This window comes from Cannabis sativa, chromosome 2 (genome assembly GCF_029168945.1).
Source record: "Cannabis sativa cultivar Pink pepper isolate KNU-18-1 chromosome 2, ASM2916894v1, whole genome shotgun sequence".
In the NCBI taxonomy this organism is placed as follows: Eukaryota; Viridiplantae; Streptophyta; class Magnoliopsida; order Rosales; family Cannabaceae; genus Cannabis; species Cannabis sativa.
Window position 1 is genome coordinate 77,904,648 of NC_083602.1, and position 15,045 is coordinate 77,919,692.

General features: G+C 32.1%; 1 protein-coding gene across 1 annotated transcript; it reads left to right on the top strand.

The window, feature by feature from the left end:
- Window positions 1-1,362: 1,362 nt before the first annotated feature.
- Window positions 1,363-1,995, top strand: LOC115720177 (uncharacterized). The gene has a single exon (XM_030649334.2). It carries the CDS (start codon window positions 1,363-1,365, stop codon window positions 1,993-1,995), a length of 633 nt encoding a protein of 210 aa, XP_030505194.2.
- The last annotated feature ends 13,050 nt before the right edge of the window (window positions 1,996-15,045 follow it).

The window sequence follows — 15,045 nt, forward strand, 5'->3', positions numbered from 1 at the left end:
AGATGTGGGAGAGAAGTCAATATCACTTGAGCTACCAGAAGAGCCAAAACCCGCGTCTAACAAATTGGAAGAAATTAATTTATCAGAAAATCCCGAAGAGAAAAAACCTGTGTTCATTTCAACTGACTTACCTGTAGCTATACGAGCTGAATTGATGGAGTTATTATACAAATATCGAAATGTGTTTGCTTGGACATACGAAGATATGCCTCTGCTAGATCCTAAACTAGTCACTCACAAGTTAAGAACACTACAGGAAGCGAAACCAGTAAAGCAAACCTCAAGGAATTACAGGCCAGAGGTACAACTTCAAATCAAGGCAGAAATTGAAAAATTACTAAAAGCAAGATTTATTCGTACATGCAAGCATCCGATATGGTTAGCTAACATAGTGCCAGTAAAGAAAAAGAATGGGAAAATAAGAATCCGTGTTGATTATCGAGATCTTAATAAAGCTTGTCCAAAGGACGACTTTCCATTGCCAAATCTTGAGACTTTAATTGATGCAACAGCAAATTGTGAGATGTTTTCTTTCATGGATGGGTTTAGCGGATATAATCAAATTCAGATGTCTCTAGAAGATGCAGAGAAAACGGCATTTCGAACCCCGTTCGGAAACTTTTACTACACTGTCATGCCATTTGGTTTGAAAAATGCTGGAGCCACCTATCAAAGAGCAATGACAGCAATATTCCATGATATGATACATGGGAACATAGAAGTGTATGTTGATGATATCATCGTCAAATCACAAAATAAATTTAATCACATTCGCGATCTCGAGAGAGCATTCCAAAGGTGTGAAAGATACAAACTTAAAATGAATCCTCTTAAATGTACCTTTGGTGTGAGCGCAGGAAAATTCTTAGGGTTTGTTGTTCACAAAAAGGGTATAAGCATAGATGAAGACAAAACTAAGGCTATATTAGCCATGGGAGCACCACAGTCAACAAAAGAACTAAAAAGCTTCCTTGGAAAAGTATCATACTTACGACGTTTTATACCACCTTTAGCGGAACTCACAAATCCACTACAGGCCATAATGCGGAAGGGTGTATCATTTTGTTGGGGAGAAAGACAGCAAAGTTTATTTGACAGGATTAAAAGTGTGTTGTCTTCTCCTCAGGTTACGATGTCACCAGTAAAAGGAGTACCATTGCTATTGTATTTAACTGTTACCAAGACATCTATCGGGACACTATTAGCACAAGAAGTCGAAGGGAAAGAAAAGCCTGTGTATTATCTTAGCCGAAAACTGAAAGGCACCGAGACAAATTACCCCTATGTTGAAAACAATGTTTGGCTTTGGTATACACCGCCTAACGATTACGACATTACTTAGTAGCACATAAAGTAATAGTGATGACCAAGGCAGATCCCATAAGATTTATGTTAAACAAACCTATACCTTATAGTAGAATAGCCCGGTGGATACTAATGCTTAGCGAGTTTGATATCACTGTCATGTATCCAAAGGCACAGAAAAGTCAGGCCTTATCTGATCTATTGGCATATTTACCTGATAATGATGAAAATTTACTCATGGAAGAAATCCCTGGAGAGTTACCTGAGGGTATGATTTGCAATGAGAGAACACAAGAATGGTGGGCAATAACATTTGATGGGTCGTCAACTGCTAAAGGAGGAGGTGCAGGAATAGTATTAACTGATCCTGCGGGTAAGAATCATATTCAAGCTTATAAGTTATCGTTTGACTGTACTAACAATGAAGCTGAGTATGAGACACTTATTCTGGGAATGACGGTCGCGCTAAAAGTGGAAGCCAGAAAAGTTATGATTAGAGGGGACTCCAAACTTGTTATCCAGCAAGTCAAAGGGGAATTTTCTGTGAAAGAGCCATCATTGGCAATATATCGAACAATGGTCCAAGAGCTAGCAAAGAATTTTGAGGAATGTCAATTCGAACATATGCCTCGAACACAAAATAGGTACGTCGATGCTTTGGCTACTTGTTTGGTTTTGTGCCCTAAATAAAACCCATTTCAATATAATCAGATTTACTTATTAATAAAGATCAGAAATAACATTTTATGTTGCATGGTTCACATGATTTATTTCATGATTATATATATAATGTATGAATTCCATTTAAGTCCAGAACATAGGAATTTGTTAATGATTATAGTGTTGTCAGCACAGTGGAATATAATCTTAATTATATGTTCGAAAGTTTATTCCCTGATTTGTCAGAACACTGAATTTAGACTGACATGGTATAATCAGCGATAGGTATTCTTACACCTTGGAAAAGTGTTATGTCCTTTCCAAGACATTGGCAAAGTTTACCAGTATCGGATGTGTGGAGTATACATCGGAAGGGACCGATATTGAACTTTGATTAGATATATTAGAATTTACCTTAATATCTATTCAATTCAATATCACCTGTTGATCCTAGATCAAATGATCTTAATCCTGATATGATTAGGTTCAATCTCAAGAGTGTTATTCGTGTTCTTTGATTTGTTAGTTAAGCTTACTTTTGGGTCAGGGTGATACGTACATTTTGGGAACACAGTAGTGCAATTGAGTGGGAGCGCTAACATAAATATGGAATCTATAGCTTCTATCTGGCGAATAGAAAGTAAAGGATGATTTCCTTCGAGCTTAACCAAACGAAAATAAATGGTGGAGTACTCATTTCACTTAGCTGAAGTATCATTTATACAGGGTTAAGTGTTTTAAGGATAAAATACATTGTAGGGTGTTACGGTAATTTAATCCCTTTGCAGTGTAAATAATCTATATAGAGGATCATTGATCTAATTAGGATTATAATAATGGATAACTAATGACGTGTCTATATCATGGAACATATAGAGCGTTCTATATGACTGAGAGTGCAATTCCAAGTTCTAAGAGTGGATTCAATAAGGAATTAATAAGTTAGGGAATTTATTTGGTAAATTCGGTTCGACTTATTGGAAGCTCGGTTATATAGACCCATGGTCCCCATACTAGTTGAGACCATACTGCTTGTAAGACTCAGTTAATTGATTTTAATTAATCAATTATAATTCTAAAAGTTAGACTATGTCTACTTTATGAATTTTCACTAAGCAATGGCGAAATTGTAAAGAAAATAGATTCTATGTTTATTTATTAATTAAGATACTTTATATGTCTAAATTAATAAATATATTAAATGACAATATTATTTAATAATTATTTTTTAGTTATTAAATAATTAGAATTGGCATTTAAAAGGTTAAATTAAAAAATTAGCATTTTTGAGAAAATGGGAATGAAAAATAACAAAATGGGAAAGTTGCAAAGTGAGGCCCAATTTTCTTATATGGGCCGCCCACTATGCAAGAGGTTTACCATTTTATTTTTTTCATTATTTTAATGCCACACAATTCTAACCTAAACCTAGAGGGCATTCTATAAATAGAAAGTGTTGGCTTCAGGAAACATATAACTTTGCACATTGTTTCCTTTAGAGAAAAGCCAAGCCGCCCCTTCTGTCTCTTTTCTTCTCTTCCAATTTTGAAATTCCCTTGAGTGATAGAGTACTGCCCACACACATCAAGTGGTACCTCAATCATAGTATGTAAGACTATGGAAAATCAGCATCAAAGAAGGAGAGAAAGAGATCCAGATTCAGATCTTGATAATGCTCTGCTACAGAAAGGAATCAAGGGCTAGAGATCTGAATGGAAGGAGTCATAATATTCCGCTGCTCCCAATGTAAGATCTTCTTAAACTCTTATGTGTTTATTTCATTGTTTTAGAGTTCATATTAGGATGTTAATTAAACATACTTGGTAGTAAATCTAGATCCTGGTAAAATATTTCCAACAACTGGTACCAGAGCCATGGTAATGATTTACTTTCATGTAATATGAATTAAAACGATGTTTTATATGTTTGTGTTGATTTGGATGGTTTCATGTTGGTTTATGTGCTTTTAATGATGAATGTTTGTGTTGTACGAAATTTTTCCATAAAAAATAATTTTTCTATTTTTAAAATATTTTATTTGGATTCTTTGTGAAAAATTAAGCAATTTTGTTTTTTACGGAACTCGATTCCGATAAAAATTGAAAAAGTTATGAATTTTGGAAAATCGGGATTCAAGGCTATCAAGTGGGTACATCAATTGCGAATTTTGTGGTTTTTTTCCTCAAAAATCCAATTTTTTATGTGATTGTTTCCCAAAATTCGATATTTCCAATTTTAGATTTTTCCAATTTGAAATATTTCCAATTTTAAATATTTTCAATTTGAAATATTTCCATTTTTTAAATATTTCTAATTTTAAATATTTCATATTATGGTCAGATTTAAAAATTTGTTAACTTATTTAATATTTATATACTATTTAATTATAATATTAGATATTTTGATATTTAACATATTTTAAGTTAAAGAATAACTTTGTCTTTTTATTTAAAATATTATATTAAAATTATCTTATATGACAAATTAAATAATTAATAAATTTGAAATTAACATATATATTTTTATAGATACACTTACCATAATATTTTCAAATTCAAAATTTGTTATTTTGTAAATATTTAATTATTTATAAATTATAAGTTTAAAAATGATATTTTTCTATATATATCATTTTTTTACTTATTGAAAATTTATAAATCATATCTTAAATATTTAAATAACTTAGATATTTTTGTAGAAATTCGAATATTGCTTAATTTAAGATATTTTGACATATAATTATGGTAATTATTATTTATTTATTATTTTATTCCTAAAATAATAATTATCTAACCAAATTTTTTTTTTAAATTGGTTTATTTTATTAAATTATAAGATTTGAAAGTAATTTTGAAGATTCTTTCCTTTCAAATCATTGATCTTATTTGATATTTAATTTAATTTGATTCAAATAAACCTAGATATTTTAAAATTAGTTTCCTTTATTTTGAGATTTTAAGGTTTGTTTTAACAACCCTAAATTTTCAAAATTTATTTGGTTAGTTTAAGAATAATAATTTAATCATATTAATATCTTATTTCACATCTGTTACATGGACAATGTTTGTTTATTTATATTGTTTATTCAATTTTTTTTTACAAACCTATTATTTATTTGATCTAAATTGCTATGATTAACTTGTTGACAGATCCAATGATCTGATTTTAATCGTAGTCCAATTGTCAATAGATCTTATGAATAATTTGTAACAGGTAAATTTTGTACTTCTTTCATCTGTGTAAACCTAGTAACATGATAGGGCCCATCCAAATCATTTGACATGTGTGAGCCTATATGTTTGCTATTAGGCTTAGATGCATATAGGAAGCCCATTTAAGTTTTACTAAGTAAATGTACTAGGTTGCTAAAATAAAATTTGACATAAGTAATTTTATTTAGGCCCAATTAGATTTGGGCTTATTTAATGAATAACAATTGTTTATTTAAAGGTTAAATTCTTCTCTTTTGGGCCTTGTGTGAGAGTTGGGGGCCAATAGAAGTGGGTACGACATACTGAACCCAGCTCCCCCTCACATGAACTACCTCAATTGTGAATGCCCATTTGCCTTATTTAAATAATTGTATTAGGTTAATTATATTTGTCTAACCTAATTAAAATTGAATTAGCAACATAATTAACTTTTAAAATATATGATTTTTTTTTTCATTTTAATATTTTAAAGTTAATTTTAGAAAAACACTTAGTTAATGATATATATTCTAGATAGTTATTTCTATACTAGTTATTGTTTCTAATATTAAATAGGAAAATATCATTGATTATGAAATTAATTGTTTATTAATTAATTTTGGTACAATCTAAGTTTAGTATATTTTTCTAGTATTAAACTAGAATTAATAATTAAGTTTCCTTTATACTTAATTATTTATTTCTTGAATTTAATATATTTAATTAAATTGAAAATTTCAATATCTAAGTTGATTTTCGTCATGATACTTAAATATGGTTATTTTCATGTTATTTAATGAAAGTGGAAAATTATTTTAAGTTTGGAATCTTATTTCAGAATAACTTAAAATTTCAATAATTTTCAAAATATATTTTATTTTAATTTATTAATCTTTTTCCCACAATTTCGAAATTGCATTTCTTTAATGCAGAAATTCGAATTTTATTTGAAAAATAAATTAAAGTTGAAAATTATATTTAGACCAACTTAAATCAATGATTTTTTCATTTAATGATTAATTAAAATAAATGAACTAAAATGTATTATAATTAGAAATTGAATTAATTAGTCAAAAGAAAATCTAGATAGATATTATCTGTTTTGCTTGAAGTATTTTTCTAGTGTATTTAATTAAATAGAAAATTAATATTTAAGTTGATTCTTAATCATGATACTTAAATATTTGAAATTTTTCTTTAATATTTAATTAAATAGGAAAATTATTTTTTTTTGTTGTAAATTAATTTTGGGCCAACATAAAATTAAGATAATTTTTCCAGGGTTTATTTTTATTTTATTTTAAAGCATTTTTGAAAGTAGTATTCTTATACACTTTTTTTTTCGAAATGCAATATATATTTATAGAAAATTAAATTTGAGTTGTAAATTAATTTAAATTAATTTTGAAACAACTTAAATTGAATAATTTTCTAAATATTTATTGGAAATTATTACTAAGATGGAAATAATTCATGTTATTTTCATATCCATCTAAGTATAATTTATAAATATTAAATTAAAATTTATATTTAGAATTTTTATTCTAAATTGGAAATTTTAATTAAATAAATATATTTAAAATTAATATTTGAAGAAAATACAATTTTCTTTAAATAATGAGCTTTATTATTATTAGGACATTCGATCTCCATTGTTGGTTTTACATAGCTTTTGTTTTAGTGAGTAATCCTCCCTAATGGAGGAACGTTCATTAGCAAGTTTGCACCGTTTAATCTCGAAAGATAAGTATATTTGTAAGTGTTTTATATGGTATTGATCACCCTAATGGTGGCGACTGTATTTGACTTACAAAATATGAAACAATGGGAAGCTCATAAGATAGAATAGCCTTGACTCTCGCCTAAACGGGACAACGCTGGATTCCAATCTTGATCGAATAAAAGGTTGCTAGAATATTTATCATTTTAGATGAGCTGACAACTCTATTCAATGGATGGTATCACTGATTCTCGCCTAAACGGGACACTGATATCAATTTGTTGAAGACCTTGGAAATTATTTAGGATTGTATGTTTTAGTATTTTCACTTGTCATTCCTACTTGCTATATGTTTAATAATTTCTAAATTGTGTATGAATTTATATTGAACCATGTTATTTTCTGTTATTAAATTTTAGTTTAATTTCGAATCTTCATTGTTGGTCTAACTTGGTTTGTTTTTCTAATGAGATAAATCCCTAATGGATTTTCACCATTAGACAAACATAATAGTATTAGATCTCGAAAGATAAATATTGTATATGCAACATCTAGCTGTTCATCAATTGATGACACCTTAGACTAGTATTTTACAATATGAAACAAGAAGATTGTATAAATAAGATTACTTTGACTCTCGCTAATCGGAGCATCGTTGGATTCTTATTTAAAATGAAATTATCCTAATTCCTCTTAGCTTATTCATTTCGAATTAGCTCAATGACATATCATTGGATGAATGGTCTATAAATCATATAGTGTCATTTTATTTTCTCTTAAGAAATTAAATGACGCATTTGATTATATTCCCGAAATTCTATCCCGAATTGATATAAATCCTCAATCTTAGAAATCTCCCACTTGTATAGGCAAATCTTAGAGTTAAATTAGTAGTGGTGGTCCAAGAAAGAATTACTCATTATACAGTTACACTTTCACAGGTGTTTAATAACCATTTTCTTTCAATGGATTCAAACTGTATGAGTTTAGTATTCTGTGACCAGAATCCACTTGCACTATTCTAAGAACTCTTTGTTGTAACTAAACCTAAGTCATCAAAAGACTACAACAATTTTTTTTAATCTATGGCATTTGTATCTTGTTCATAGTGGTTTTGACAAGATTATTCTCTGCAAAGAGTTAATATGCCTATATCCACTGAAATTAAGTTCACCTTATTCATAGATGGATGTACATTCAGGGGTGGATATGAGTTTTCGTTGTATTCTTAAAACGATCACTCTAGATATATTACCTTATGCAAAAGAAATTTGAAATGTTTGAAAAATTTCATGAATTTCTAGCAATGGTGAAAAACCATCAAGGTAAGTGGTTAAAGATCTTGCGAACTGATAGGGGTGGAGAAATAGTTAGTTGATATGCAGTTCAAAGATCATTAATTTGATTTTTGAATTATATCCAAACTTACCTCCCCAGAAATTCAATTTGCATATTGATAATTAGTTACTAGTCGTTGCCTAAATTCTTCTATGGTAATATAATTTCAGAATGATGCAATGGTTGTATACTTAATGTAAATCATTACTAAATTCATGGATGACCTAATCGAAATCTTAAGAAAAGCTAGAACTGCTAACCCTAGTTTGCATGTTTGTTAGCTATTCTAAGTGATTAGGGGTGGACCATCCCATAGTTATTAGATAAAAAAGTGTTTGTTTAAACAAATACTACTTTTCTAAGAAAATGACTAAGTCTATAAATAAAGTAGCAAAAGAAGGAGATAATTTTTCTTGATTCCAAAAGTATTCTATCATCTTTCTTTACAAGATGATCCCACTGCCTCTGTTGTCTTAACACAACCGAAGAGGTCAATACCATTTAGTTTTCTTAGACATAGTTCACGGTACCTTGTCGTAGTGGGAGAGTTTCTAGGAACTCACTCTTTTTATGACTTGGAAGACACTAGTGATTAAAATCCATTGTGAGTTTAAACAAGTAATGGATTGTCAAGATAAGAAACTAAGAAGAAAGCCAAGAGAACTATGATTTAATCCATTCACATGGAGTAAACTAAAGTTTTCGATTACAAGGACATAAAAGGAATTCAATGGACTTAACAAAACTTCATGTTCCTAGTATTATAGATTTGAGTTTATCTAAACCTATGGCTTATGGTATACCTGGTTAATTACTTACTCTAATGCAAGCAACTTACTTTAGTAAGATGCTGAAGCATTTTCTTTCCAAAGGCAATCTATGAAAGCTTCACAATTTCTAGGCATAGATTTTATTTATCTAAGGAAAAGTCTCAACTATTCCAGAAAAGATAAAGCCAAGAAAGAATTTCTTAAATCAACAGTGAGAGGTCTCAGATATGCTTTAGTATGCCTTAGACCAGACACCTACTGTTGAGTGGGAGAAATGAGTAGGTATCAGATTAATCAAGGAGAAGAACATTGGAAGACAATCAAGTAAATCTTAAGATTAAGAAGATGAACTATATGTTTGTCAATAAGAGTGTATTTAAAACTCTTAGACTACACCACATCAGATTTGAAGACTTGCCTTTGTGCTAGAAAGCCTGCTGATAAAATGGTGATTACTTTGGGGGTGGAGTAGTGATTTTGGAGAAGTGTAAAAACCTATCTGAAGTCTCTTAGTCTACCAGAAAGAGACTGAATGTTAAAGTTGCAGGAAAGGTACTTATTCAGTCTAAGGAAAGTTCTATACATTTGTGGCACCGTTCCAACTTTCCTTAACTACTAGTGTTACTTCCTGAATAACCAAGAAGTAGTTGCAAAAAGTATAGAATCCAGTATCCCAAGAGAGTAGACATATAGAGAGGAATTTCACATTATCAAGGATTTTGTGATTAAGGAAGAGTAATGGTGGAGAAGAGGTTGTGTTTAATTCAACCTGTCAGATCCTATTACGAGGAGGTTACTACTATATACTTGATTTGTATATCAAGGTGTTGAGATTATTTAAAATGCACATTTTGTTTTATATTAGTGCAAGTGGGAGTTTGTTGGGTTTTGTGCCCTAAATAAAACCCATTTCAATATAATCAGATTTACTTATTAATAAAGATCAGAAATAACATTTTATGTTGCATGGTTCACATGATTTATTTCATGATTATATATATATAATGTATGAATTCCATTTAAGTCCAGAACATATGAATTTGTTAATGATTATAGTGTTGTCAGCACAGTGGAATATAATCTTAATTATATGTTCGAAAGTTTATTCCCTGATTTGTCAGAACACTAAATTTAGACTGACATGGTATAATCAGCGATAGGTATTCTTACACCTTGGAAAAGTGTTATGTCCTTTCCAGGACATTGGCAAAGTTTACCAGTATCGGATGTATGGAGTATACATCCAAAGGGACCGATATTGAACTTTAATTAGATATATTAGAATTTACCTTAATATCTATTCAATTCAATATCACCTGTTGATCCTAGATCAAATGATCTTAATCCTGATATGATTAGGTTCAATCTCAAGAGTGTTATTCGTGTTCTTTGATTTGTTAGTTAAGCCTACTTTTGGGTCAGGGTGATACGTACATTTTGGGAACACGGTAGTCCAATTGAGTGGGAGCGCTAACATAAATATGGAATCTATAGCTTCTATCTGGCGAATAGAAAGTAAAGGATGATTTCCTTCGAGCTTAACCAAACGAAAATAAATGGTGGAGTACTCATTTCACTTAGCTAAAATATCATTTATACAGGGTTAAGTGTTTTAAGGATAAAATACATTGTAGGGTGTTACGGTAATTTAATCCCTTTGCAGTGTAAATCATCTATATAGAGGATCATTGATCAAATTAGGATTATAACAATGGATAACTAATGACGTGTCTATTTATGGAACATATAGAGCGTTCTATATGACTGAGAGTGCAATTCCAAGTTCTAAGAGTGGATTCAATAAGGAATTAATAAGTTAGGAAATTTACTTGGTAAATTCGGTTGACTTATTGGAAGCTCGGTTATATAGACCCATGGTCCCCATACTAGTTGAGACCATACTGCTTGTAAGACTCAGTTAATTGATTTTAATTAATCAATTATAATTCTAAAAGTTAGACTATGTCTACTTTATGAATTTTCACTAAGCAAGGGCAAAATTGTAAAGAAAAGAGATTCTAGGTTTATTTATTAATTAAGATACTTTATATGTCTAAATTAATAAATATATTAAATGACAATATTATTTAATAATTATTTTTTAGTTATTAAATAATTAGAATTGGCATTTAAAAGGTTAAATTGAAAAATTGGCATTTTTGAGGAAATAGGAATGAAAAATAACAAAATGGGAAAGTTGCAAAGTGAGGCCCAATTTCCTTATATGGGCCGCCCACTATGCAAGAGGTTTACCATTTTATTTTTTCCATTATTTTAATGCCAAACAATTCTAACCTAAACCTAGAGGGCATTCTATAAATAGAAAGTGTTAGCTTCAGGAAACATATAACTTTGCACATTGTTTCCTTCAGAGAAAAGCCAAGTCGCCCCTTCTCTCTCTTTTCTTCTCTTCCAATTTCGAAATTCCCTTGAGTGATAGAGTAGTGCCCACACACATCAAGTGGTACCTCAATCATAGTATGTAAGACTATGGAAAATCAACATCAAAGAAGGAGAGAAAGAGATCCAGATTCAGATCTTGATAATGCTCTGCTACAGAAAGGAATCAAGGGCTAGAGATCTGAATGGAAGGAGTCATATTATTCCGCTGCACCCAATGTAAGATCTTCTTAAACTCTTATGTGTTTATTTCATTGTTTTAGAATTCATATTAGGATGTTAATCAAACATACTTGGTAGTAAATCTAGATCCTGGTAAAATATTTCCAACACTACTATGACTTCAAAAATTGAGGTATCAGAAATAAAAAACTTGACATTTAAAATAGTCAATCAAAAGTGTTCAATCACCTCGGGGTATGGAAAAGAGTCTGCCAGCAAGAAGTGGACACAACAAATGATTGATAAGCTCGCAAAATTGAAAAAGACTCATCTTAAAGAGATGCAACGCTTTGTTGTTATAGGTGGGACACTTTATTACCGATCATTGGATGGGGTGTTAGCAAGATGTTTAGACCAAGAGGAAATCTCTACTCAGATGGAAGAAATTCATAATGCTGCCTGTGGAGTCGAAGGTCCCAAGTTATCAAGAAGATTACAAAGGGTCGATTATTTTTGGCTAGAAATGGAGGAAGATGCTGCAAGATTGCAAAAAGATTGTCCGTAATGTCAACTCTTATTTAATAACCATGAGGCAATTTTGATAACCGAAGATTACAATTGGAGGATACCATATAAAGAATATTTACAGGACAAAATAACACCATGTGATAAGAAAGAAAAAGAAAAACTACTCAGACACATTAGTAAGTATTTCTTGAAAACAGATGATGAAGAAATTGCCGAAGTCCATCGCGGGGATTGTGGTGAACATCAAGGAGGAAGAAAATTATATGAAGAAATTGTTCGTATAGGATATTATTTGCCGACCATGGAAGCGGATGCCATGAAATTCGCAAAAGAATGTCAAAAATGCCAAGTTTTTGGAGACAAAATCCATGCGCCAGCTATCCCTCTCCAATCCATTACCACCCCTTGGCATTTTCACACTTGGGCTATGGACCTCATAGGTCCAATCTCACCACCCTCTCAGGGAAGAATTTGGATTTTAGCCGCAACAGAGTGTTTCACAAAATGGTCAGAAGCAATCCCATTGAAAAAGGCCTCTACGGAAGCTGTGGCCACTTTCATCTTGGAACACATCATTTGTTGTTTTGGCATTCCAAAAAGAATCTTGTCAGATAATGGCACACCATTCACCGGCAAAGCAACAAAAAAGTTACTAGAAGATTATCAAATTTTCCATGGGAAATCAACCAGGTACTACCCGCAAGGAAACGGAATAGCAGAAGCATTTAATAAACTATTGCTGCGGGTATTAAGTCGTATGGTACATGACAGTCCCACAATTTGGCATGAATTTATTCCTCTGGCTTTATGGGTCTATCGTACCTCAAAACGTGGGTCTACGGGGTCTATAGCGTTCTCCTTAGTGTATGGATCTGAAGCGGTATTGCCTGCCGTAATAGCTGCGCCGTCATCTAGGCTAGCCATGTCTGCAGGAATGGATGTACATCAAGCACGGTTAGAAGAATTAGAATTAATTGATGAATGTCGGGAAAAAGCCCAGAATAATTTGCTACAATACCAACGACGTGTACCTTGGGCATATGACAAACTTGTACGACCAAGGACGTTCCAAGAAGGTGATATGGTTCTGAAAGCTGCAGACCTTGTGATGCGAGGAAACAAAAGACACATTATTCTCCAATTCTCTGACAACAAAGAGCAATATGTCTTTGAAACTGCGTATTCAAACTGGAGCAACGATAGCACAGGAGTGATCAATTGAATAAAAAATATTTTTTCAGACTGGGAAAGACCTTTGAAGAAGGACGCAAAATATTTATCAATTGAAGTATAACGTGAATAAAATTGTGATGCCTGAGGCTCATATGATGACAAATGAATTGCGTCTCTTCCTACTAATGTTGTTAAGTCTTCACTACGCTCCAATCTTACATGCGTAGAGCTAGCAGCTAAAAGACCGCTTGGAGGAGTTGGCAAGCATAGTTCATGAGTACTTACATCAGTGTCTATGGCATGCGTCTGTGATTCATGAGACTCATGTGATGACAAAAGAATTGAATCTCTTCCTACTAATGTTGTTAAGTCTTCACTACGCTCCAAACTTACATGCATAGAGCTGGCAGCTAAAAGATCGCTTGGGGGAGCTGGCAAGCACAGTTCATGAGTGCTTTGATCAGTATATGTGTCATGCATCTAAGATAAAGAAAACAGATTGAGAGCTCTAGAGAAACTTGCAAACCCGGTTGCCTGCACAAGATATATACATATGTAAGTATTTATATTATACTACACATATACATGAAATATATATGCCGGAAAGACTTCCATACCTTTAAAGGTGCAGTTGTGGGAGCTAATTCATGTGTGATAGTACTTTGAATTGTGCTGCTACTAGAAGAAGGGACAAGTGGGTATCATGTAGTGACCTTGAAATTAGAAAAAAAAAGGGATATGTAATGAAAAATAATAATAAATGTAAAAATATATATATGGTGAAAACTACGAATAGATTACCATAAGCAAAATATATATATACATACTACTAATCAAGTTCGTGGTAGCATCGCTGTCACCATTAGTTCCTGAACAATGGAAGGGTCGTGGTTCAGAGTTTGGTGGAACTGCTACATCATTCCTGTGAGAGTTACCACCCAAAGCGTTAGAAGGTTTACCTACTAAAGCTACAATTACATCATCTCCTATGGACCCGATATTAAGATTGGCAGGAGTATGACGCTCATCAACTAAATAGACTTCGGAGGGTGCTAAAGGACGCGACTTTTGCGAAGGAACATACACCCCTGTTTCCAAAAACAAAGTCATATTATCTTGTATAAACTATCAAAGATTTAGCATTATTAAGAGAAGATGAGCGAGTGAGGAGATACCTGACGATGGACCCACGTCTTTCTCTCGGTCACAAGCCTCACCTTGACTGATTAATCCAGTACAATGATGCCGCATCCATATGTTAAAAAATTTAACAGAAATGCTGCAGTAACAAAAGTAGAGAAGGTCCCTGAGTCTTCGTTGGTTTGCATGTTAATAATAGGTGTCCTACCATTAATCGACTTTTTGAAGGAGTTGTAGGCTCGAAGGCCTGAATCGTTGGTCGAGTTTTTCGCTATGGAAAAACCGCATAAAAGGATTGAAAATTCTCTTGTCGAGCTAAAAAAAGGAAAGGATAAACGCGAGTCGCCAGTACTGCGATCACGATCTCGCAGTCCCAGAGGAAAAAATTCCAGAGGAAGAAGCCCTAGAAGACGCAGTCCCCAAAGATAGCAAAGTCCGAAATTGGCCAAATCCCATCCAAAGAAAGAGTCGTCTCCTAAGAGGAAGGGAGGTCCACGTTTTGTGAACTATACAGAATTAGCAGTCCCATGGGACCATATCTACTCAATCGAAGAAAATAAGGGGGTCTTCAGAAAGCCTCCCCCAATCAGGGGAAACCGTGACAAGAGAGACCCAAAAAAATTCTGCAAGTATCATAAGGATATTGGCCATACTACTC